We start from the raw sequence: 27427 nt of genomic DNA, 5'->3' as shown, positions 1-27427 counted from the left end.
TATCAAAGTTATCTTATATTTGTGTAGCAGAAGAATGTCAAAGCATTTTGAATATATAGAGAAATTGCTGTACCTACTATTAACGTGTGTGGCTGCAGTTGCAAAGTGAAGGGTGATAGCTTTTTAATAGCATGAAGAAAATGCACAATAACTTTGGACAGGAAATGAAGACTATCATCTGAAAATACAGGGGGAGTTTTAGGTTGAGAGAATATAGTTTATTCAACCAAATTTATGTTAATCCAGGACACTTGGGTTAACATCAAATTAACTCAAGTGCCTCGGGAGATTCAATTACTGGAAGTGGACAAGACCTTGGATTTAAGTATTGGTTGAAATACACCACAGTGTTCCTTAATACCAGGAAGGGTATTTAGCTCCATAGTGATTCAGAGAGGAGGGTGGTACCTATTGAATCGCCATCACCATTTCCTGTGGAAGGTGAATCATCACTGGAGGTTCCCACCCGAGTACTAATTCAATCTCACCTGCTCATTTTATAAAATCTGAGTTCGCCGCTATAAATTCAGTTTGCAAAGTACTTCGGGGGTTCTCTGAATGCAAAAGGTATTGTAAGCATGGCAGGTAGAACCACTTGTTAAGGTTGCTCACTATTTCCTTATAAATTCCTGTTTATAGTTGCTTATGACTTTGCCAAACACTGACTCTGTGGACTGAAATTTTTTGTGCTGGGTGTTCTGCTTCAGGCTGAATATTTTTTGGAATGCTTTAGCCAAATTGGTTCAGCTGTTTCAGAGAAAAAGGCTAGAGAAAAATGCATTACTTTGCCATTTAAAAAAATTCTAGTGACCTTTCCTTTGAGAAGGTGTGTAGTGCTTTGGATTAGGGATTTGAGATTTGCCGGGGATGGTCTTGGCATCAGAGATATACCTTTTGCTGCTCCCTTGAAAATCTGCCCAAATTTGGCCAAGTTGTAAGCCTTTGAAAAAGCTCAGTTCACACATGCTCAGTAGAGGCTTCTTAGAGTTTCACAGATAAAATTTCTGACGATTCCACCTTCACTAAGCATTCTCGAGTCTCTCACAGCTGCTAGTGCTGACCACGCTGTGTATGTGCCATCCCTACAGAGCAACTGCTCGCAGTCCCTGTGTGTGACTAGACTGCTCATTAATTGCTTCATCCCCGGAACCGAGAGCAGAGAGTCTCTCTTCTGTGCTTTTAATGACCCTTCCAGCTGGTGGTCAGGCAGCATGGCAGAGGTAGTCACCTTATTTGATTGCAGAAGGGACAAGAGCTGCATTGGGGATAGGGAGGGAAGGGAGTAAATTGGGACAAGGAGCCTGGTGATACTGGGACTGGAGGTGGGGAATGGGTGGAGTTAGGGTGACCATATTTTACCAAAGGGAAAACGGGTCACGATATGAGGCTGGCCAGGCCCTAGCCGCTCTCCTGAGCCTTCCCTCCTGGGTAGGGCTGATGTTGCCACCCACCCCTGCCTATCCCCTCACACTTTCCTCCACTCCTTTCTAGGGGTTGCACCCCCCCTTTTTTTTTTTGGCAAAACTGCATTTGTCCAGTTTGCTTTTGACAACTGATGTTTAGTTGTCAAGAGCAAATGGGGCAAATACCCAGTTTTGCGAAAAAAGTTGGGACGGCCGGGATAGGGTTTAAAAAAGGGATTGACGTGGCCAAAAGAGGACGTATGGTCACCCAACGTGGAGAGAGAAACACTGACTGGGAGTTGTGGACGGAGGGCACTGGGGACTAGTTGAGCAAAGAGACTGGGGCTGGGATCAAAGTATAGAAGGGGAGGCTGGGACTTGGAACTGGAAGGGGAGACAGGAACTGGGAGCCACTGCTATTGCATGAAAAACTGTGGGGAGAGGCTGAGACTGGGAACCTGTAGGGGGGAACAGAGGTGGGGGGTTTGGGGAATGGGCATGAGGGGGCGGGAAGACAGATCTTGAAGAAGCAGGAGTGCAGGAGGAGAACAGGGAGTGGCTGGCAAAGAGACTTGGACCGAGATCCTGACAAGGGAAAGAGTGGAACAAGGAGCTGGAGAGAGGGAGATGGAGACTGAGATTGGATGATGAAACCAGGGAAGGAGACTTGGACTAAGAGCCAGTGAAGTGGGGGAAGCCTGAATGTGACAGGGGTTATTTGGAAAAGATAGTACAGTATGTGATCATGCAATTAGACTCTGTCATAAAGCATATACACGAGGGGGGTGAATTAAGGTTGCACAGACAGCTCATTCTGGTATTTCCTAACTTCCTTCACTTTGCAACAGGGTGGATAAAAATCAATGATTTAAAAAAATAAAAAAAATAAAAAAAATCAGATTTTTTTTATTTAAATGGGATTTTTGATAAAATGCTTTTTGAGGAAAAAACTATCTAAAGACAGTTTTAATTAAGATATATTATAGCTCAAAGATATTTCATCATGGAATAGGAATTATAAATTCTAATTCTATAGTATGAGACAATATATTCAGGTCACGTTTACGAAAAGTTCTGTAAATGAGTTCCAATAGTTCATGGATTAGGGACCCAATCTTATGGGGTTCCTGGGGCTTCTATTTTGATTATTTAGTTTAATCTTTCTATCTACCCAATGGGAATCAGTGCTTAGTCTAGAAGATATCATCAGAGAAGCTTAGATTTGCAGATTTGCAGTTCTCAAACTCTGGATTTGTGTCTCAAGAGATAACATGCTTGTTAACAGCAAAAATGTTTTAAAATAAATAATATATAGAGTTGAGAAATAACAGACCTCAATCCTATTGTCCCTCTGCAAATTTGTGTACACAGAGTTAATCTCTTACCTCTCTCTAAAAGTGCAAAGTTTCAAAAAGTTCAATGAATAGAAGATTGTTGGGGGCGGAATAGATCTGGACAAGGAGAAGAAGTCTGGTGATAAATGTGAGATGGAAGGGACAGGTAGTAGAAACAAAAGTGAAACTGTTTGAGCAGTATATTCCAGAAGTCTTGAGGTCTTTCTGTGCGTAGCCTTCATTGATTTGAGATCTACCATACCATTCTCTCATTGGAAGGGAAAACCTATAATGGCAGCAGGCCATAAAAGAGACCCAGTTTGGGATTATTTTAATGAAGTTCCTCTTTCAGTGGGTAAGACAGTCATGCATACAAAATGCAAACTGTGCAACAAAGAAATGCGAGGCCTGGTTGCCTGAGTGAAACAACATCATGAGAAGTGTTCTTTCTCAGGATCAAACTGTGTTGAAGATGATGAAAGGAACATCACTTTAAAAATGTATAGTGTGTACCTTCTAAAAATAAAACCTACATTTATCTGAGTTGTGAAGAATATGTATTAAGGTTATAACAACCAACAAGAATGCACTTTTATGTAGAAATCCATGATTAAATAGAGTCTTCCTGACTAGTGATTTAAATCAAATCCACTCTGCTTTGCAATCTCAAAGTTCTTTTAACATAATTTTTTTTATGTGTAATATAAATGTACTATGAGTATCATTCCCCAATAAAGTTTGACATATTAGGAACATTCTTTCTCACTTTTTCGTGATTTTCAATGCAGATTGTTAAATCTGAATGCAGTCATATAGCAGCAAAGTGATGCCACAGAGTATTTGGCACTTAAATTTTAATTCTCCAGGACAACTTGTAACTTTAGAGTGGATAGGTTAGAATGTCACTACCTGTGTAGGTAGAGCTGCTGTATTAGCTCAAATATTATAAGGTGCTAATCTGTAGGATATTTTCCCCCAATATGAATATGTAGATTGCTTTATTGTAAATTATACTGACTTGAACAGATGTAAGCATACCAACAAATTTTATTTTGGAAAAAATACTCCCAATATTGTACACTTTTCATATTTTTGTAGCACTCCTATAAGAAAAGGTCATTGTAAATAAAAAAAAATCATCTCTTGGTATGATCTGTTTTTCATTTTCAAACTCCTAGACAAGTCTTATGAAAATTTTTAAAGAGAATTGGAATTTTCTTTAGATTCAGATTAGATTTGATAAGAAAAATGATAAAAGATGACTGCCAAAGTGAGGCTGTGTCACAGAGTCTTTAGGAAAAGTAGTTGTGTCCCATGTGGCATTGCATATATCATTTTTGACTCCCAAATAAATGTAATCAATTTATGTGCATGAATAATAGTTGTTCTTTACAAGATACATAGTCATAAATTAGAAAAATTCAGACTGGAAATAAGACATGACTTTTTAACAATGTGGGCAATTAACCTTTGGAGCATTTACATAGGGTTGTGTTAAACTCATCATCACTTGGAGCCTTTAAATTGAGATTGGATGTCTTTCTAAACAATCTCCTCCACAACAAGTTGTTAGGTTCAATAGTTTTCACTTACGCACTGGGGAACAATAATTTCCTGCAGTACAGGAATTACTGCAGATTTACTCATTAAGGAACTTTTATTCACTGAGGACTGTGCACTGGTTGCTCACTTCATTGATGACATTCAGTTTATAACTGATCCCTTTGCTCATGTAGTCAGTAATTTTGGTTTTGCAATCAGCCTAAAGAAAATAGAAGTACTATACCAACCTGTGCAAGGGGTTGCATGCCTGCCAGATTAATAAGATCAACAATTTCTCTCAAGTCTGTGGAGAAATTTTGCTACCTAGGGAGTATGTTGTCACAGAGTGCCACAATTTATAATATTACCCATCCCACAGCCAAGACGAGCTCTGCATTTGGAAGGCTGTCACACTGCCTATGGAATAATAAGGGCACCAAAATAAGCACAGAGCTAAATCGGTCCATTTATTGGTCCATTGTGCTTATAGTGCTTCTATATGATTGTGAGACATGGATAAGATTTCACTGCCATGGTATGAAGCGCATATGGAATTCATCAAGTTATCTTTGGTGTGTTTGCAGAGTCAAATGATGGGACAAGATTCACAATGTTGAAATCCTTAATCATTGTTAGATGTCTGGCATTCAAAGAATGCTCATAAAAGCTCAGCTGCATTGGTGTAGGCATCTCATTCATATGGCTGACTCAAGACTACCTAAGGCAATATTTTATGGTTGGTTAAAGCAAGGCTCCCGTTCTCATGTTGGCCAGTATAAATGATGTAAAGACACAAAGTCAAACTTGAAAGCATGTCAAGTTGACCCCAGCAACTGGGAAGCAACAGCTTGTGACAGAGCAAGGTGGCAGCAGATTTGTCATGTCACTGTTAATGCACTTGGCTTCGAAGTGGTTAACACCTTATGTGAAAAATGTGAACAGCGCAAAGCTAGGCTACAACAGCCTGCAATGGTCATGGACAGTCTTGTCTGTCCCACATGTAACTGTGTTCGCAGTTCTCTCGTTGGTCTGACCTTGCATATACATGTTTACCTGTAGCGTTTGCTGAATTCTCATAGGTCAGCATCAACGTGAGACTTCATCAGAAACAGTAACTCCTTACAGTACAGGGATTACTGGGTGAAATTCTTTGTTGTGTTACAGACGAGTTCAAGCTACATAATCATGACTTTAAAAATCTATGGGTGAAGTTCTGACATTCTTGAAACCAATGACAAATTCCCGTTGGCTTCACTGGGACCAGAATTGCATCCTATGAATCTGTCATTCCTTTGCTACAATTTGGATTGGACACTATCAGGTGGGTTTGGATTCATATGAGCTCATTTTTTTTTTTTCAATGAACCATTTTCTGACAACTACTCAGGATGAAATCCTGGCCCCATTAAAGTCAGTGGGATTTTTGCCATTAACTTCAGTTGAGTCAGAATTTTGTCTTCTGTGAAGAAACAAAAAGCTCTGGAGGGTTGATATGACTTTCCTATCTTTTTTGGTCAAACTGTTTTCAGCTGAGGTCAAATTGCAATGTTAAAAAAATAGCCATACTTCTCCAACATAAAATACTAATCTCAGAAACTTCAAACTACAATCCCACCATTGTGACCTTTGCTCTCACTGTTTATCATAGTCCAGGCTGGTAGAACTACCTATTATTAAGGTTGCCTGTCATTTCCCAGTATGAGACCTGGTTTTCATTGCTTATAACTTTGCTATACATTACGTGTATAGGCTGAAATTTTCCATGCTGGGTGTCTGCCTCAGGCTGATATTTTTGGAAAGTTTCAGCCAAAATGATTTAGTTATTTGAGAATGAGGATAGGAAAAAATACATTGTTTTGCCATTTTAAAAAAATTCTGGTGTCCTTTTCTTTGAGAAACTCAAACACCCTTATGCTTTGGAGCAGGGACCTGAAATTTATCAGGAGGATAGTCTTTATGTCAGGGATGTGCCTTTTGTCATCCCTGTGGAAAAACTGCCCAGATTTGGCAATATTATGAGTAAGGCTGATTTTGTCAGGGATATTTTTAGTAAAGATCACGGACAGATCATTGGCAATAAACAAAAATTCACAGAAGCCTGTGACCTGTTCCTGATTTTTACTAAAAATATTCCTGACAAAATGGGGAGGGAGAAGGGCCATCAACCATACCTGGACTGCTGCAGGTCCCCCTGCCCTCCCCCTGACCCCTGCTGCGGCTGGGCTGCTGTGGTTGGGCAGCTGCAGGGCTGGGAGGGGCTCCTGCCACCCATAGGGAGTGGGAGCTCTGGGGTTCCCCTGCTGCCCAGGGGTTAGGAGCTGCTGGCAACCTCTGACATAATCAAAGCCCTAATTACAAGCCTTTGTTCTTGCAGTTCTCACATGCTTAGTAGAGACTTTGCTGGAGCTTGGCAGCTAAATTCCCTGAAGATTCTACATGCACTGGGCTAGCTCTAGCTAGGGGCTGAGAAGGACTTTCTATACCACTGCAGTTCTGCACTGCTTCAGGCTGGGCCAGGGATGGGAGAGAGATTAGCAAAGGAGCTGAGACAAGAAACGGGGGGTCAGCGAGGACACCAAGATAGGACAAGGAGCCCGGAGAAGGACACTGGGATTGGGAACCAGTGGGAAATTTGGATAGGAAAGAGGGGAACTGGAACCCAGGGGCATGGAGGGAGACAGGATAAGGATCAGGGAACTGGGACTGGCTGGGCAAGGAGAATGGTACTGTGGAGGGGAGACTGTGACAGTGAATTCAGAGGAGTGAGAATAGGACTTGCTGGGCAAGGAAATGGGGACTGGATGTGAAGTCTGTGGAGTGGGGACTGGGACTGGATAGGCGAGGAGCATGGGACAGAATGAGGAGGGAGGGAGATCCGGATAAGGAAGAGACATGACAGGAACAAGTTGAAAGGGACAGGGCAAAACAGGTCAAACTTAGGGGGAATGGGCAGAAGAGTCTGTGCCCAATAGAGCATAGTATCCTTCAGAGTCTGGAATGGAATTCAAGATGCCTGAGTTTCTCCATTGTTCTTCTGTAAGCAAATATCTGTGAAACTCACTGGAAACAGTATCACTATCCCCTGGGTCAACATAGAAGATGAAAACCTACTACTGCTATCAATGACTCCATTAGCTCAAGTGGAGCTATGTGTGTTGGATCTAAAGCTTCTGCCCTGATGATGGTGTCACCATGATGCAATATGATAGAATTTCTGTTTTCTCAGTTTGCTTTTTAAAAAACTAGAAAATCACGTACACAAAAATTACATTAAAAGAATATTAAGATTGCAAAGTCTACTATTCAAAAGTTAGGAAATGCTAGATTGAAGGTTGCTTGTGCAACACTAATTTGGCCTTCTTGTATGTATGTATTGTTAAAGTCTTAAATTCCACGGAACCCCTCCCTCATTCAGTGTACAACATGGAACTGCTCTGGGGAAGAATTTAGGGTTGACAACTTTCTAATCGCAGAAAACTGAATGCTCTTGCCCTACCCCACCGCTCCTTCCCGGAGACCATGCCCCCTCTTTACTACCCCCGTCGTTCGCTCTCCCTCACCAACTTTCACCAGGCAGGGTTTTGTGGTGTGGGAGGGGGTGAGGGCTCTGGCTGGGAGTGCGGGCTCTGGTGTGGGGCTGGAGATGAGGGGTTCAGTCCTGAGCCCCCTCCTGCACTTGGAGCAGGGAGTGATGGTGGGAGGGTGTGCAGGCTCCATCTGGGATGTGGGGCAGGGGATGAAGGGTTTGGGGTGCAGCAGGGGGCACAGGGCTGGGGCAGGGGGTTGGGGTGCGGGAAGAGGTGTGGGCTCCAGCCAGGCGATGCTTACTTGAGGTGGCTCCTGGAAGCGGCCAGCATGTCTGGCTTCTAGACGGAGGGGCCAGAGGGCTCTGTGCACTGCCTGCATCCGCAGGTGCTGCCCCCGCAGCTCCCATTGGCTGTGGTTCCCGGCTAATGGGAGCTGCAGATCTGGCGCTTGGGGCCGGGGCAGCATACGGAGCCTCTCTGGCTGCTCTGCGCCTAGAAGCCAGACATGATGGCCGCTTCCAGGAGCTGCACGGAACCAGGGCAGGCAGGAAGCCTGCCTTAGCCCTGCTGCGCCGCCAATCGGACTTTTAGCAGCCTGGCCAGTGGTGTTGACTGGAGTCACCAGGATCACTTTTCAACCAGGTGTTCTGGTCAAAAACCGGATGCCTGGCAACCCTAGAAGAATTGGGGTTGTGTAGTGTAGGTACCCTGTTTTATTTGGTGCACAAATTGGAAGATATACACTTAATGAGGCATGAGGCCACCCATTGAACAACAAGGAGAAAACAAAATATTGCATAGCTGCTCATTAAGTGAACACTGTTCATCCATCTTGTGCTCTGAATATGGCAACGATCTTGTAGAAAGTGTTCAATTACATGATCACACATGCACAAGGGAGCTGAATTAGAATTGCACAGGCAACCTGCATTTGGGCATTTCTTGAGTGCTTGACTCTGAACCTTAATAATGTTCTTTTAATGTAATTTTTGTGTGTGTAATCATATAAAGTGGTAGTTGGTTGACTCTCTTTATCAGCGTAGGTTGGTGTTTTAGTAATACCTCATCTCCCTAGCGTAGTATGAACAATTTTAATGTCTTTCTGTTGTAGGTAGGCAGAAGTTGGCTAAAATTATTGATTAGAAAAGAGAGAGAGAGAGAGAGAGAGAAAAAAAAAGATGGTGTTAGAATAGCAAATTGAAAAGCTTCAAAACCAGATCTATGCAAATATAAGAGAAAAGTACAAGACTTCTGGGGAGTCCTCCCACACAAGAAACAATCTGTGATCTTCAGTAAAGACAATCACAACTTTATTTGAGAAGGATATTAAAAGAAGATTCGAGATTCCCTTAAACATCATGAGATGTTACAGGAATTCCTTAAGGAAAAGTAATCAGAAGAACAGTGGCATAGCGGAACCCTTCCTGTGTAGAAGATGATTATGACAACGATAGAGTTCATTTTGTCTGAGAGACAAAGGGTCCTTTTCTTTCTGTGAAACTGGCGATGCAGGCAAGAAAAAGGGAATTCTGTCAATGAACCAAGCCTTTCAGACCACAAACGTCCTGAAGCTCTTCTGTATCCCATAGAATTACAAGTCATGTACTGTAATAATGTAAAATGTATCCTTTTAGAGGCATGGACTCTGCAGATACTTACTAAATGAAATGAAACCAGGTGATATGGGGTTGACTTGAACTGTATTTTAGTAGATACAGATTCAAATCGGGGAGGTGTTGGTAGCAACTCTGTTGTTAAGGCTGCACTGTTTTGCACTTGTGGCAGGTCTAAAATCCCCCTACTTCAAACTTTGATTTAATTTATTCTCCAAATTTGGCGCAATAATTCTTTGGAAGACAAATGGATTTTCCACATAATGTTGTAGAAAAATGTGCTAACCTTTGCAGCCTAAATATACTGTAATGCTCCCTTTTTAAAATGAAGCTCTATTTTCCTCATATTTCTATGGTTTGCTCTACCTAGAAAATAACAGTCTCCAGACTTTACCCACACATTCTCATAATGTTTTGGTCTTAGCCCACTTTTGAACTTTTAAATTAAGACACAAAAGTTCTGTTTATTTATCATTACTTCATTGAGTTTTGCCATGATTATTCAACAAAACTGCTCAGGTCCTTCAACTAATTCAGTTTTCTGAAGCTGTTAGCTTGGGTCCTTAATGAGAGGCATCATATCAGTGAAGAATGAAATTGAAAGTGTTTCTGTTTTTCATCAAAATGTCATTTTTCTGGCCATCTGGGAATCTCCTCTTCCCAATAGTCTATAGCTCCTGTTTCTGACATTACAAACTTCAAATGTATAGCATTTTAGGTATAGAATCTCTGTCACTGGTGCTGGATTGAATCTTGCCTGGCTTGAGTCTTGGGCCAGAGTGGTAATTTACTGGAGAGTCCACATTTGAGGGAAGAGGGAGGAAAGATTGCAGAGGCAGGCTAAGTGTGATGGCTCCAGTGAACTATGAAGAGACCAGTATTGGGAAATGAACTCTGTTTTTTCTACATGACTGTATAGAGCACCCCTAAAAATCCTGAATATAAACAGTATTTAAAATTTCTGAAATTCTGTGAGAGTAAGAGTCTGTATTTCAATGGGATTTAGTATTGTCAAGATGGTAAGGGATCTGTTTTTCATATTCATTGTGAATAAATTAAGTTAATTAAATGTCTAAAATACATTAAAATGTATAATTTGCAAATTCACATGCACTTGGTCTTGTGCCTTACAATGTACTTGTGGTATATTTGTATATCATAGTATCTTCAGCTCTTGTGTGCTCTAGGGTGTTAGGGATTATATTAGGTCAGACTTTTATTTATATATGTACCCTATCGTGTACTGTAGTGCTACTCTGCCTCTCGCTGCTGTAGACTATCCAGTTTTTACAGTTTTACTAAAAGTGTGTGGAATCGTATACAGTACCTATGTGGAAAATCAGCAAATATCAGTTCCTTCAAACCTGAGTATTTCATGTCTTTCTCAAAAACTTCTTATTTATCTCTAATACATTTGATACTTAATATAGAAAATACAGATGATTCTGCTGTCAAAGTAAAATGTGCCTATATCTTCATTTCTGCCTTAGAACGAACAACATTACTTAGCCTATAGAGTTTTCTTTTAAAACTCTCTCACCAAAAAAATTCTAAAACCCAAACTCTTCGCTGTACTTGACAACATAATTTTTTGCTATTTTTTTTAAAGCTGATGCTTTATCAGAAATAGAATAGTTAATAATGGACATCACTGCTATCTCTCAGACTGGGAGGCTGTCATGTTCTATCCTGTACCTCTGTAACTTCTGTAATATATTTCAGCGAGCAGTAGGATAACCTCCAAAATATGTAGCAAATGCCCCTATAATTGATAGCTGGCATTTTCCAACTATACACAGCAGCTGTTATTTGTATCAAGGCAAATAGCATTAGAAGACGATTTAATTGGTCTGTCATACATACAGATGTAGACCTTGGTTGGCTCTGAACCTCACAAGCTGCATAATGTTAGTATTAGTTAATATCCCAGTAAAAAAATTCTTGAAATAAATTCAGATTAGATGAAATCCTGTCCATAAAATTAATTTCTACTATATTATCTAATTTACAAAATGTTGTTTATTTCTCTTTTAGAGATCAATTTCAAAGCATTTTTTAAAAAAAATTACATTTCTGAAGCCCAGTTGTTTCTCCACTCCATTATTTTAATTATTTACACACAATATAATTCTCATGTTTTCTCATTACTGGCCTTTCACTCCTCTTTGGGAGGGTCTTGCACCAATGTGTATGCATGTAACTGTGTTAACCTCCTGATTTACTAAAGAAACACACATGATTAGTTGAACGTATGCATAGGAGACTCTGGTTCAATGGTGTTTTGTTCAGTTTATGTATCTCATGTTACTAACCTACTACTAATTACAGAAGGAACACTGTTCTGAAGAATGAGTTGAACCAGATTATGGTAACTATGAAGTCTAAAAAGGAGTTGGTGGAACATATAGGTCACAAATTTGGGAAAAATACTGGGGAGAGATGCAGGTAGGAAATTGTTGGCTTCTATAACCATTTAGCTTTATGCTTTATAAAGCTTGTGCAAGACTATTCAAAATAAGACTCATAGGATTTCTGAACATTCAGATCAGAGGCAGATTTTATAGTTCACATGTGAAAATACTAAAGGAGTATGCACATTATGAGTATTTATTTTTATCTGCAGCAAGCTCATCAGTTTCCAGGAAAGACGCCCATTGCATCGTGAAAGCAGTTTCAAGTTAGGGAGAGTCAAATATTTATCTTATCACAAGAGATGCTCAGAGTAGAGAGAGGTCAGTTCACATCTACCTGTGAACAAGCTTCAAAGAGCATCTCTAGACAATAGGTATGAAAGGGGTGGCTAATGAACAGCTTCTAACATCACAGAAGCCTCCCTGCTATTAGAGGTTTTTTTTTATATTAAGAAATTGCTTTTAAAATGGCTTTTAAGGTATTTTTTGCTAATACAGGTAAATGGGAAACAGTCAAAACTATTCAAAAATAGTTCAGGTTAGTAACATTTTCCAACACTCTTTTAAAATAATTTTGCCTAATCCACCATGACCAGGTACAATGTGTTTAACCTGCTCTGGTATAAACCATTACAAGTTAATTTTTAAAATCAGTGTCTGAACTGGATAAAACTCCAGTGGATAAGGCAAGAGCTATGTGAGCATGAAGTTCTCCGTTGGAAAATTGTTTGAGATGGTGAGGTGTATGCACCCTATCACATCTTCCTGAAGAGTCCTCAGTGACATAGAAATTGAAAGCAGGTTGGCATGTTGGTTGTCAGGGAACTAAGAGTGAGAGGGGAATGGATTTGGGAGATTCTAATATGATATTCACTTATGTTAAACTCTCTAGTTTCTATAAGTAATTAATATTTACAGACATTCCCCAAGACAATCACATAACACAAATAAACATTATTAAAGTTCTTCTCTGTTTGAACATGTACCCGGCAAATTAAGGCCTACTTATTTGTTTAGGTGAATATTTGTAAATATTAAACAGTATTAACTTAAAGATCTTCTCTGTTTGAACATGCACTTTGCAAATTGAGACTTGGCTGGTTATCAGCCTATGGGGAAAGCGGCTCTGCTTAGAAAGGTAATGACCATCAAGGGCCTTGATTCTATGCTACTTTAGCTCACTTTTGCACCAGTAGAAGGAGTGCATTTGAGGATGTGTGTGTTGTTTCTAAGGCTGGGAAGAGGGGAACATTCTAGGCAGAAGCTCCACAGTGCATAGTGGGAATGGAGAGGGAGAGCTTTTGAGAAACTGTTTCTGTTATTCTAATAAAGTTCCTTGTTCAATGTCAGAAAAAAGTGACTCTGTAATTCTTCCTATTGTTGTGAAGCAGTGTGTGAATAGAGCTCTTCTATGAGAGGGTTAACTAAGTAGGAGATGTGAATTTCTGACAGGCTCAACAATGAAAAAATCAGTTGGCTGATCAAAAAAAGTGATTGAAGTTTTAAAATTTATTTTAAATCTCATCATTCTTAAAACTGCATTATGAGCTTTTGGGGTCTGACTGATTATTTTTTAATGCTTGGGGTTAGCGATACTGTATATGGAGTGGGATGGGCAGTTACTGGGCTGAAGTAGCTTCTGTAGAGAGGCTCTGCAGTTATTGGTTGGTCTGGGAGGGGGAAGACTCTTTTCTGTTCCCTCCTCTTCCCTGCTCCGTCCCCCAGAGATACCTAGCCCACTGCACAGATAGACACAGTATCAGTACCTCTCTAGAGCCAATAAACAATGTACAATGTGAAAATGTAGTGAATTCACAAAAGTGCAGGAATGTGAACATATTAAAATATAATATTTTATTGTATTTGTTAAAAAATAAAATCAGGTCTTTTCTGAATGTTCCACTTGTCATTTTGTTTAGCTAGTAGAAACCTGCCTTTCTGGTTTATAAAGTCATGTTGCTGAAATATAAAGCAAGGTTTTATGACTCATTTGAACAATTCTTTGTTCTATCTTGAAGGCATTGCTGATGTTATTTTCAAATAAACTTGTGCTACTGTGAGTTTCCCTCTAAGAATGCAGGCCTCTAGCAAGTCTGATCATAATGGAAGATAGATTGTATAATTTTTGCACTTTTGTATACCATGGGTGTAATCCTGCTGGCCCTCTCTGATGGAGTTTTGTACTCCAGTTTTGACAGTTTTATCAGTGACAGCTATTGCCTCACATTTTGTAAAGCAGGCTGCATGCATGGTAGCATTCCCTACAAACCAAGTTTATGCATGAGGTGGTATACTGCTACTGAGGCTGCTCGGTTTAGGTCACAAGGTCATGTGCCCCTCTCAGCCACTCTGTATATTGCCAACCTGAGGTACTAAAAAATCACGAGTCTGGCCTCAAAATATCACGAGATTGATTGACTTAAAATATCATGCAATTTAAAGAGAAACATTTTGGATTCTTTTTATTATCTTCTGGTTGCTAAGGCTTTAGTGTAAACTCACTTCATATTTTTAAGATTTCCTTTTAAACCCTGGGGGCTAGCAACTTACTTTGTTTAAATGAAAACAGATCCTCACATAATCAGTTGACACTAAGAACTGGCATTTTAGGAAAAACACAATATATTGTATACAATATATGTATTGTGAGACTCATGATAAAGTAACGAGAGTGGGTAATGCTAACTACTAGTAATACAATTCATATGCAACTCCTGAATCACAAATCTACGTATGCTCCCCTGACTTTGCCTTCTTGATTTCACTAAGATGTCTTCCATGCTATTCTTTTTGAGGATTGACAGACAAAGGTTTCAAAAGCTCATTCAGTCTGAATTTTTTTTGCAATTAAGAGAGTGCACTTAAAATATGGTTTTGTTCTGACAAGTGTCTATATAAAAGTGGCATCTTCTTTCACAACAGAGCTGGTACTGTGTGTATTGTGGGCCATACCTGCCGACTAATGACCAAAATGTGTTTTGCACTGCTTCTTACGTTTGTTAGCTCTTCAGTGCCGACACAGCGGAGAGATCACTGTAGCTGGTCTCTTTCCCTCCTGGTGCATCAGCAGCAGAATAGCTTTGCTAAATTCCACCTGCAGAGCCAGTCACTTATACTAGTACAACTCAATGAAGACAGGTTACACTGAGGGCATAGTTTATAGAAAATGGTGTTGCACAGGTGCCACTGAAGGTCTGATTTGGCCTGCAGAACCTTTATTACTGTTGAGGATGTATGGGACTAAGAAAAGCTAGCTTGAGGCTCCAAACACAGGATGTTGGGTTGCTGTACATTCCCTGGTTCAGCCCCAGTCCCCCTGCTGACTACTCCCTATATGCTCATTCTTGAAAACATAAAGGGTTTGCTGCAGAATCCAAAATGGTGCAGCAGGACAGTGCTACTAAGGCTGCTGCCCCACCTCATTTTGGAAGAAGGAAGTGTGTACACTGAGCATCCTTCATGAGGACCCTGTCCTGCAGATCCCGGGGAATGATTCCCCATCTCTACCTAGTCGATAGGGGAGGAGAACTCTCAACCAGTGCAGCTGGGGCAGCTTTATGCAGAGTTATGCCACCTGTCAACATAAATACTGTGATGGGGAGGAATGTTAACTGAACCATGTAATGACAGTATACATTAGTGGCTCTTTATATCCTCCCTCAGCTTAGCATTATAAGTCAAATACAAAAAGAAAAGGAGTACTTGTGGCACCTTAGAGACTAACAAATTTATTTGAGCATAAGCTTTCGTGAGCTACAGCTCACGTGAGCTGTAGCTCACAAAAGCTTATGCTCAAATAAATTTGTTAGTCTCTAAGGTGCCACAAGTACTCCTTTTCTTTTTGCGAATACAGACTAACACGACTGCTACTCTGAAACAAGTCAAATACAGTGGATAGATTATTACATATCATTACTGTTCATCTGTAAAATGGAAAGTATTGGAGCTTGCCATTTCAGCCAAGTCAGGTGTGGAACATTTAAACATAACCCTGGGACTGCATTGGCCCTTGAATCTAGGAGGTGAAAGGTAGTGTAAAGCTGCCTTTGGCCTCCCTGTCCCCATTCCTGTGCTGAACTCAGCTCAGCTCCAATAGAGATCATAGCCAGGGACTCCAAACTGGTGTAAGAGGGCAGGAGAAGGTATAAGTTACACCACGTTAGAGTCTCTCAAGACCTATGTAGATTCATATCTCAGTTGGTCCAGAATCCTAATGCCTTCCATTGTGGACCAGGCTCCATAGATTGACCATACGTCTTTTTCAGATGATGACATGAATCTAAAATGACGACTGTATCTTTGTCAATGGTTTACTCTTTTGGTGTCCATGATACCACCTGCTGTATGTGTCAAACTACAGGCCAAACAACTCAGTTGTCAAAATCCTACAAACACTGAAATAAATCTATAAGGCTCAAAAGAACCAGCTGCACTGTGACAGCCTCTAAGCTCATCTTTCAAGGACTCCCAGTTTTTTCTAAGAGTCCACAAAGGAACTATTCTCTACATGGTTGTTGAAGAGGCTGTTTTACTCAAAAGTTGGTTTACCAGTTCAACACACTGTACCTGTAGGGACTGTGCCTGTATGGATTTCCTCCTGTACAGAAGCTCTGTACTCTTTATAACTTCAGTACCCAGTTTGAACTTTTGCAATGGTTCAGTTCCAAATTGAATCATTTGTAACAGGGCCAGCTCCAGCGTTTTTGCTGCCCCAAGCGGCAAAAAAAAACAAAAACAAAAAACCTTGGAGTGATGGTGCGGCCGCCGAATTGCCGCCGAGCGCGAAATGCACTGTGATGGAGCGACTGCCAAATTCCCGCCGCCACCAAGGGCAGATTGCCGCCCCACAGCCCAACGTCCTGCTGCCCCTTTACATTTGCCCCCCCAGGCACCTGCTTGGTTCGCTGGTGCCTGGAGTTGGCCCTGATTTGTAAGATCATCAGAGCAGGGTCTGTCTTTTTGTTATGTTTGTACAGTGCCTAGCACAATTGGGTTCTGGTCTTCTGCTGGGATCCCTAAAAAGTATCAGAGTATAAATAAATCATCACCATCAAACTTTAAACTATCAAGGTAATTTTGTCTGGTATGAAAGACAGATAATGAGATAGATGCTATCTTTTCTAGTTGACATCTATACCACTACTTTGAATAAGAACTGACAATATGAGAAAGAAAAGGAGGTAGAATAATTGCTTCTTCTATTTGTTTCCTCACTGCCTGCAGTTTAATCTAATTTTTACGTTTTTCTGTCTGCAATCCTTCTTGAACTTCATTCCATATTTCAGTAGGGATATAGCCACTGAGCCTGATTCTTAATTAACATCAGTTTCACAGCTGTCAACTCCTCCACTTATTTAGTGGAGTTACTCCTATTTTACCCTAGTGAATGTGATATCAGGATAACTATATTTATGCACTATATCCAAAACAAGGGCAATAGGATTTAATGTATTTCAATTTAATTCAATAATTCGTCCTTTAAACATTCTTTATACTTTGATTTTCTGTACAAATTGTTATATTGATATGCCAGTTTTTAATAAACTGTCCAGAATGGCCAGTCAGTGAATTTTACTGTACATCCTGAGAGAGAATATGATTCTACTTACCTGCCTCTAGTAAGTTGAAAGATAAGGTGGATGAGGTAATATCTTTGGTTGGCCCAACTTTGGATCATTATCAAGCAGAACCCGTTATTTGCACGGACACGTCCTCTGGAATGGTGGTTGAAGATGAAGGGACATATGAATCTTTAGCACATCTGGCATGTAATTATCTTGCAGTGCTGGCTACAATAGTGCCATGCGAATGGCTGTTCTCACTTTCAGGTGACATTGTAAACAAGAAGCAGACAGTATTATCTCCTGCAAATGTAAACAAACTTGTTTGTCTGAGTAACTGGCTGAACAAGAAGTAGGACTGAGTGGACTTGTAGGCTCTAAAATTTTACATTGTTTGTTTTATTTTTGAATGTAGGTTTTTTTTGTACATAATTCTACATTTGTAAGTTCAACTTTCATGATAAAGAGATTGCATTACTGTACTGGTATGAAGTGAACTGAAAAATACTATTTCTTTTGTTTTTTACAGCACAAATATTTGTAATAAAAATAAATATAAAGTGAACACTGTACACTTTGTATTCTGTGTTGTAATTGAAATCAATATATTTGAAAATTTAGAAAACATCCAAAAATATTTAAATAAATGATATTCTGTTATTTAACAATGTGATTAATCGCGATTAATTTTTTTAATTGGTTGACAGCCCTAATCTTATTACAATATTAAACCTGGTAATGTAGAAATAATTAGTCAGTTCTTTTAATAGTTTTAGCATCATCTTACCTTATCCCAGAAATGTCCCCTCCTGTCTCCCAGATCTAGATTTCTTAATTCAAAATCAAAACCCACCAGATTTCAAAAGAGAGAGAATCTCATTTAGCTAGCCCCAGTCTTTCTGGAAGATTGGTCAGACGTGCAACATCAGCAGCAATCAGTAATTCAGATCTTCCGCACTAGCTATGAGACAGCATGCAAATAAAAGCCCTTTAAATAGCAATGAGCATCTACCACGCCAACATCACAACAATGAATCAGCAATTTGAGCCACCTTTTCAATATTGTGTGTAAGTATTCATGTAGACCTTAAATGAAGCAACAACACTCCAGAACACAATGGGGTTATTTGGATTCAGAACACTGAATTGGGCCCATCTCTACTTTTAAAAACACTTTTAAATAAAAGGAATAAAAAGCAGCCTTCTTCACAGAGAATAATGGAGCATCTTATGGTTCATAATTTACACATTAAGGGCAACATTTTCCTCAGATACGCAGTGGCAGAGCTTGACTGAGAGATCCACACTTGAAGGGAGTGCAAGATCTTAGAACTGAAATCTGTCATGTGGATCAGAGAACAGATTTTTGCCATGAATACAGATGTCTAAGAAAACTCATAGGTTTATTAACATTCATAAACATAGTTTAGGAAACATGTTTATAACAATTACCAAATGTTCAATATTGTTTACAAAATAATTGATTAAATGTATGTAAGGAGAAATTGAAATTTTTTCTAGGTGTAACTGAGGATTTCGTTAAAGGCAACCTGAATTGTTTCTAATCAATAAAACTGCCACCTCTTTTAGACAAGGCTAACTGAATGCATGAATACCACTGTGCATAGCTGACAAAGACAGAACACTTTTGTGAAAAGACTGTAAATTCTTTCCCACAGAAGTCAACGAAAGGGTCGGTTGTCCTGGGCTACGTATTCCGTCACTTAAACCTCGTGGAGATAGATTACTTTGGATTGCGTTACTGTGACAGAAGTCATCAGACGGTGAGTAAAAGACACAACAGATTGGATTTCCCAGTTGTAAATTTTACCCTTGGTGACCTTTCTCAGTGGTGCGCTTGGCTGTCATACCTTCAATATCTCGTGAAAGAATAAAATTTCCAGTAGCAGTTTCTTTAATTTGCCTGTTGAGAGGACCTATTTTTGTGTTTCTGTAGAAAGGGCCTTTTTCTACTCCCACTGAAGTTAGTGGAATTTTAGCTAGTGACTTAAATGGGAGCAGAAATGTGATGACAGAAAATAAAATAAAAAAAGGTGTTGCAAATGACCAGTAGTGTAAAATGCTGTATATAAAAAGTACTATTAGAATTCTTCCTGTTAAACTAAACCAAACTAGTGCTTAGCCCATGATATTTTCCTGAATAGGAATTCTGTTTGGAAGTGAGCCTGTTGTGACTAATTCCTGGATTGGCTAGAGTTGGGGGGAATGTTGGGGTGGGGGAAGGGGCAATAGAAGCATTGTTTGCAGGTATAGCACAAATTGTTTAATTCAGGGCCACTTCGTGGATCACTGTTTTAGAGTGATGTTACTGATTTGGAGGAGGCTTTTGGCTGCCAGGATGTATTGAATTGTAGCTGCTTATACCCTGAGAAGAAGGGTGTGTGATAATGACTTTTGGACTCCATATGAACTGGCTCTGTTTTGAGGTGAATGGAGGGTGGTGGTCTTTTTGATAGGTGTTCTACATACACACAGTAGAGACAGCCTTTCCCCCAAAGAGTTTACAGTCTGAATAGATCAGTCAAGAGAAAGGCTTTGTATTATTTTCATTTTACAAAGAGATTAAGGTCTGGTCTACATTTAAAAGTTTTGCCAACATAACTGTGTTGATGAGTGTGAAAAAATCATACCCCTAAATGACATAGTCATGCTAGCCAAAGCCCTGAGGGTAGACAGTTATACTGGCAAAAAAAGAAGTCATTTTGACAGTATAGCTTATTTCGTTCAGGAAACTGGTATAAATTTTACCAGCAATAGTAAATTTTTGCCAGTATGAGCAGCATTGCTGGTAGAAAGGAGTTGTTCTAGTGTAGATGAGGCATAAGCGGCTTGTCCTAAATGACAGAGAAAGTCTATAACAGGGCCAGGAATTGAACCCAAGTGTCATGAGTCCTAGTCGAGTGCCTTAATAACAAGACCAGCCTTCCTCCCAAGTTATTGACTGTCTAGTTAATTTAGAATTTTAAACATGCAGGTAACCTCAACTGTTTCAGGGACACTGGAAATCTCTGTTAAATGAACAATTGCAGAACCCCATCAGCTCTCCTAGGAACAGTCAGGGCAGATTTTTCTCTCTCACACCAGTGTAAATGAGGAATAACTCCAGTGAGCTCATTATGATTACACCTGTATAAAACCTGTGTCGGTGATAAGGAAAATCAGGCTCTCATGTCTTTGCTAGTTTGTGATTCATAGTGAAATCCTGTTCAGTAAATGGCCAATATAAAGGAAAATCTCCATGAATGCATGAAACAGTAAATGAAAAATTATAATTTTTCACAGACTTGTTAAAGGTATAACACTAGGGGTTGGCATGGGGGAAGTGGGGGTGATTAGTTCTGCGCTGCCATGCAAGAGACCTGGATTTGAGTCTTCTGGTGTCTCATTTTTAGAACCCCAGAGGTCAGATAGATCTATTTGCTAATTTATTTGAAAACTGTACTTAATGGGAAATACTCCAAAATAAATATCTGATAGAAAAAATGTGTGCCTCATGTTAACACATTACTATCAGAAAGGCATATTCTAACTTCTGATCTGATGGGATTTTAGAGTATTCTCTAATTAACAGTTTAATGAACAAAACATTTCAGATGAATAACATCCTACACACACACACACACTTTAAAACATGCAACAAAATAACTTTTTCTTAAAACTAGGAATATACCTTTTTACTAGGTTTGAAAAGGTACGTTTAATTATTTCCTCCCATTATTTTTTATTTTTACATATATAAAAATAAACAAATAAACAAAAACACCACACCACCAACAACTCTGTTAAAATAACATTATTTAATTTGCAAAGTCAAGAACCTGAAAGTCAGGAAATGACACATTTATGTCATGCATCCGACTAAGTGGGTATTCACCCACGAAAGCTCATGCTCCAATACGTCTGTTAGTCTATAAGGTGCCACAGGACTCTTTGCCTCTTTAACAGATCCAGACTAACACAGCTACCCCTCTAATACTTGCCACATTTATGGTTACCCATGCAACCTTTAAACTGCCACCTTGTGTATCCATCCTATGAACTGAGTAAAGCAGACATCCTATGGAAAAAGTAGCATGCTGTCATGTAATTGAAGACTCTCATAATGCAAACACATAAGAGGGCTGAACTAAGGATGCGCAGACAACTGTAAATCTGGCATTCCCTAAATTTCGAGTGCTTGATTCTTTCCTGCAATGAAGGGTCATAGGTCATCAGGAGGGGACCACTGGAGCAGAATGATGGTGAAAGCCATTCTTGGAGCATTTATGGGGAACCACCAGGTTTTAGAAGCTTTAGGGGCTAGCAACCCAAGCCCCATGAGTCATGGTACACTGAATTAACCACAACTGAGGGCAAGTCTACATTATAGTGCTACATCAGTGCAGCTGCACCACATCTGGTGAAGATGCACTATGCCGATGGGAGAGCGCTCTTCTGTCGGTATAATTACTCCATCTTCATGAGAGGCAGAAGTTATGTTGGCAACAGAACATCTCCCACCAACATAGCGCCGGTGTTGACAGTGCTTAAATCAATATAACTTGTATTGCTCGGGGGTGCATTTTTCATACCGCTGAGCGACTTAAGTTACATCAACTTAAGCAGTAGAGTAAACCAGCCCTGAAAAAGAAGGTTAAAGAACTAGCCTAGCTTAGAAGGGAAGTGAAAGCAGCTTTAAAAAAACAACTCAATATAAACACAAATGGAGAAAAGGGAAGTTGTTAGCAATGAATATAAAATAGAAGCTAGGAATTGTAGAAAATTGATAAGGGAAGCAAAAGGACACTAGGTGAAATCTATGTCCATAGAGTTACAGATAATGTTTTTTTTAAATCCACCAGGAACAAAAGGAACACTGCCAGTGGTACTGGTCCATTGCCAAGTGGAAATCGTAGAAGCGTCAATAATAATGAATAAAAAGCAGAATTGCTCAGTAAATATTTCTGTTTTGTACTTGGGAAAAAGCCAGATGTCTTATTTATATCATATGTTGATGATGAAATGCTCTCCATTGCCATAATAACTAAGGAAGACATTAAACAGTAGGTGCTAAAGTTATACATTTTAAAATCAGCAGGTCCAGATAACTTGCATTCAAGAGCTTTAAAAGAGCAAGGAGCTTTCTGGACCATTAATGTTAATGTTTAATAAGTTTTGGAACACTGGGGAGTTCCCAAAATTGTCAGTCCTCCAGGATTGTCCAGGAGTCTCCAGGAATTAAACATTAATCTTTAATTAAAGGTTGTCATGTGATGAAAACCTCCAGGAATATGTCCAACCAAAACTGGCTACCCTAGAAGTTCTAGAGGGCTGGAAGTAGCTAATGTTTGCCAATACTTAATAAGGGTAAATTGGATGATCCAGGTAATTATAGGCCTCTTATCCTGACATCAATTTTTGGGAAAGTAAGGCTGATATGGGTCTTGATTAATAAAAATATTAAAGGAGAGTAATATAATTAGTGCCAATCAACATGGGTTATTGGATAATAGATCTTATCAAACTACTTGATATCCTGTTTGATAGAAGTAATAGTGTCTAATAGACTTCTGTAAGACATTTAACATGGTACCACATGACATTTTGATTAAGAAACTAAAATGATACACAATCAACAGGACACACACTAAATGGATTAAAAATTGGCTAACTGATAGGTCTCAAAATGTATTTGTAAATGGAGAATCCTCAGCAAGCATATGTGTTTCTAGTGTCACTCTGCAGGAATTGACTCTTGGCCCTATGCCATTTAATGTTTTTATCAAGGACCTGGAAGATAATATAAAATCATTACTGATAAAGTTTGCAGATGACACAAAAATTAGGAGATTGGTTAAATGTATTAGAGAAGTGTTCTCTTCATTAGAATGATCTGGAATGCTTGATAAACTGGGTGCAAGCTAACAATGTGAATTGCATACAGCCAAATATAAAGTCATACATTTACGAAGAAAGAATGTAGGCCGTATTTACTGGATGGGGGACTCTTATCCTGGGAAGCAGTGACTCTGAAAAGTGTTTTTGAGGGATGTATCATGGTGGATAATCTGATGAACATGAGCTCCTGGAGTCACACTGTGGCCAGAAGGGCTAATGCAATCCTTTATTCAGGGGAATATTGAGTAAGAGGAGGGAGGTTTTACTACCTCTGTATTTGGCATTGGTGCCACTGCTCCTGGAATGCTGTAGCGAGTTCTGGTGTCCACACTTCAAGTCTGAAACTCCAAGCGCTCAATCTATGTAGTTTATCAAAGAGAAAGTTAAAAAATGATTTGATCACAGTCTATAAATAACTACCTGGGGAACAGAAATTCAATAATAAAGAAAAGGAGTACTTGTGGCACCTTGGAGACTAACAAATTTATTAGAGCATAAGCTTTCGTGAGCTACAGCTCACTTCATCGGATGCATTTGGTGGAAAAAACAGAGGAGAGATTTTTCCACCAAATGCATCCGATGAAGTGAGCTGTAGCTCACGAAAGCTTATGCTCTAATAAATTTGTTAGTCTCTAAGGTGCCACAAGTACTCCTTTTCTTTTTGCGAATACAGACTAACACGGCTGCTACTCTGAAATCAATAATAAAGGGCTCTTCAATCCTCTAAACTAAGGTATAACTTGAGCCAATTGCTGAAAGTTGAAGTTAGACGAATTTAGACTAGAAGTAAGGTGCAGTTTTTATCAATGAACAGTTTATCAAGGATTGTCCTGGAGTCTCCATCACTGGACAGTTTTAAATAAGATTGGACATGTTTCTAAAATATATGCTCTAGTTCAATCACAGCTATTGGACATGAAGCAGGATTTCATTCAGGAAAGCCCTCGGGCTTGTGTTATGCAGCAAGTCAGACTAGATGATCACACTGGTTCCTTCTGGTTTTAAAAGCTCTGAATTAGAACGAAAATTTGTGTGCCAAAGCATTTCAGTGACCCCATTCGAGACAAAGATTACAATTTCATAGTAATCTGAGCTGCACAACCAGAGCACCAGATGCTTTGTGGACTGTCAGGTGAGAAGCCTACCGATTCCAGTCACTTCATTGATTGACACCACAGCAAATGAAAAAATTTCAATCTAGTTAATGTTTTGTTTCAAACAGGTTCTGAGCGTTTGACCCAGATTTGACCCTACACAGAAACCTGGCATGAAGCTTTAAAAAAATACTTTTAACATTCATTTAAAGAAAGGTAGTTAGGAAATAATATGCACTGCTCAGATGGAATTTACTGCACACTCCCCAAGTTGCTTTGTATGTGTTTAACCTGGAATAGCTTTAAATATACATAATGGAGCCAGATTTTTAAATCCAAGTTAAGAATCAGTAGCATATGCTCCAACCCCCCAGTGGTTCAAAAGAAGGTGTCAGGGTTTGGTTTTTTTAAGATGAGATTATTAGCAGTCCTGTATTTAGGCTTGATATGCATTTAAAAGTTAGGTTGACATAGTTACATGGGCCTGGGGCATGAAAAATCCACACTCCTGAGTGCCGTGGCTATGCCAATCTGACCTTTGGTGTAGATGCAGCTATGTCAAGGGAAGAATGCTTCCGTTGCCCTACCTACCGTCGTGTGGAGTTGGTGTTGGTGGAGGTGGTGTTTCCATAGGTCTTTGCAAGCATGGCTATAGCACAATAGCTATACCAGTATAGTTCCTGTAGTGTAGAATGACCTTAGACTTGGTGGCCAGTAGGACCTTTGTAACCAGTTATATATGGGCTTTGGTGTTTGGTGACTGAAGCCTAAATGATTTGAGGATTTGACATATCATTTATAACTACATATGGATTCAGATGAGATCTGGGTCTGAATACACCCAGATGTTATGGCTGTAAATAATTGAAAGCCCAGATCAGGATTTAAATGTTATGGTAATTATCTCTGTACCCAGTACCCAGCAGCATTCAGTGGGAGTCTGTCCATTTTATTTAGTTGCTTTATCTTTTTTGAAAATCTGGCCCATTGTGGTGAAAATTCCTCCACCATTTACACCCAAGTGACCCCTGCATATTTTTTTAAATTTTACTGTTCTTGAGTCCAATCCTGAAAATTCTTATTCATCATAATATTCACACTGATTTCAGGGAGGAGACTTGGATAAGTAATCGTTCTTATGTCAGGATCAGGCCCTCTCTATGCCTCTAATTTAACTCTGACCCTACTCTCAGATCCTTACATTGACGCCCTAACTCCATGAAAGCAAAACATCTCACAGGATATACAGTTGTTGTGGATGTGTGTGAGAGGGAGACTGAGGTTTGGATCACTGGCTGCCCTGCTCCCAACAGACCAGACTGAGCCTGCCTGGCCAAGACCAGAAAGAGGGAGGGCACAGGAAGGGTTGGGGCTACCACAGAAAGATAGGGCCCCATCTGCGGGGGCCAAACTCTTCCACCACAGGGAGCCACTGTGTGACACAGCCACCATGCTGCTGGTGCTGAACCTGCACCCAAGGGAGAGTCGGGGACAGTGGGGCAGATAGGGGAAGTTCGGATGTCTAGGAATGGAACGGAGTGTCAGGGTGGGCACTTTGCCTAGGGAGCAGGGCAGAGGGGGGATGTGGCGGTGGATTCTCTGCCTGGGGAGCAGGGTGAGTCAGGGGCAAAAGGGTGAGGTCAGGGTATCGGGAATAGGAAGGGGAGTCAGGGTGGGTGCTCTGCATGGGGAGTGAGGGGAGCTACTTGGGGGAGGGGCAGTCGGCTCCAGGCTGGGAAGGGGGGTTCGAGCAGTTTGTGTCTCTCTCGCCAGGGGTAGCTGCTCCTGGCCCTGGTTTGATCACCCTGGTTCCTGTCTACTCCCAGCCTGAACCCAGGTGCCATGGTGGCTGTCCCAGCCTATCCGGGTCCTGCTCTCGCCTCCACCCCCAGAAGCTGCGGAGCCCGAATCACCAGTATGGCCATCGCTGCACCTGCCCCAGAGATAGATGAAGTTGTGACTGGCACAGTTGGTGATATGCATGGTATATGGAAGATTGCTGCAAGGCAGCATGTGCATGCAGTTTACAGAAATTGTTGGTGAGAAGTTAAGGGGCAAAACATGTTTCCCCGCTCAGTGCCTTTGAATAAGACAGAAGTGAGGTAGCCATAAAAGTATTAAGGGGCCCCATGCCCCCAGTATCCCTGTAATTCCAGCACTGCCAGTGACCCATTCCCCTCTGGGATCCTACTTGGCGCAGAATCTCCTCCAACTCTTGGGTTGGGAGAATAGAGCAAATGAGCCAGGCGTGGGCTAGTCTCTTGCACCTCTCTTGACCCATCATAAGGACTCAGCAGCCCATCACGCCCTCGAGGAGAACAGCCATTGCATGCTACTAATGAACATGGTTTTATAGCACAAGCGGTAGCAATCTGTTCTGCAGTGGTGAAGGTTCCTGTAGTTGGCCCATTGTAGGGAAGTTGTTATACCAAATGTAACCAAATTTGTTTATGCCCTTTTCCTTAAAAACAAAACAAACAAGAACCAATGCTAGGAAATTATATACAAACCTCCTTACATTAAAAGAACATAATTTAAGTTGCAAAATCAAGCACTCAAAAGTTAGAAAATGCTAGATTTGTGGTTGCCTAGCAATCTTAATTCAACCCACTTGTGCATATACATTATGATACAAGATAATTACAAAATCACATATTGTTTTTTTCCACAGGTTCCGAGTCATTACACAAAGTAAAACTATTTCCCCATGTTATTTCCCCACCCCACCCCACTGTTCCTCAGATATTCTTGTTAACTGCTGATTAGGGGGTGGGGCTTTGTGCTGAGAGAGCAGCTGAGCCCTGCCTAGGGGGTGGGGCTTCTGACTAGGGGCCCTATAAAGGTAGCCAGCCAGTCAGGCAGTGGCACAGGAGCTAGCAAACAGAGCTCTAAACAGGGGAGTTTGAGTGGGAGTTCTGTTGCAGGAGAAGGTAGTTGTACATGGTTTTGTATTTTTAGTGTGCGTGCATGCGTGCGTGTGTGTGCGTGCGCTGGGAGAGCAGCTGAGCCTGATTAGGGGGTGGGGCTCTCTGCTGAGAGAGCAG

At 40.4% G+C, this 27427-nt stretch overlaps 1 protein-coding gene across 4 annotated transcripts in view; it reads left to right on the top strand.

Annotated features, from left to right (window-relative positions):
• The window catches only part of EPB41L4A (erythrocyte membrane protein band 4.1 like 4A), a 222784-nt gene that overhangs the window by 68235 nt on the left and 127122 nt on the right, over positions 1-27427 (top strand). For 3 of the 4 annotated variants that reach the window (XM_043514706.1, XM_038402800.2, XM_038402801.2), the window contains one exon: positions 19071-19175. In XM_043514706.1, the coding sequence (XP_043370641.1) occupies positions 19071-19175 (105 nt within the window). Of the gene's footprint in view, positions 1-19070; positions 19176-27258; positions 27314-27427 lie in introns of those variants that run through there. The other variant, XM_038402804.2, reaches the window with a different exon arrangement.

The sequence above is a fragment of the Dermochelys coriacea genome, chromosome 5 (assembly GCF_009764565.3).
Source record: "Dermochelys coriacea isolate rDerCor1 chromosome 5, rDerCor1.pri.v4, whole genome shotgun sequence".
Classification (NCBI taxonomy): Eukaryota; Metazoa; Chordata; order Testudines; family Dermochelyidae; genus Dermochelys; species Dermochelys coriacea.
The sequence above is the reverse complement of the archived record's forward strand: the minus strand, read 5'-3'. Positions and strand labels throughout refer to the sequence as shown.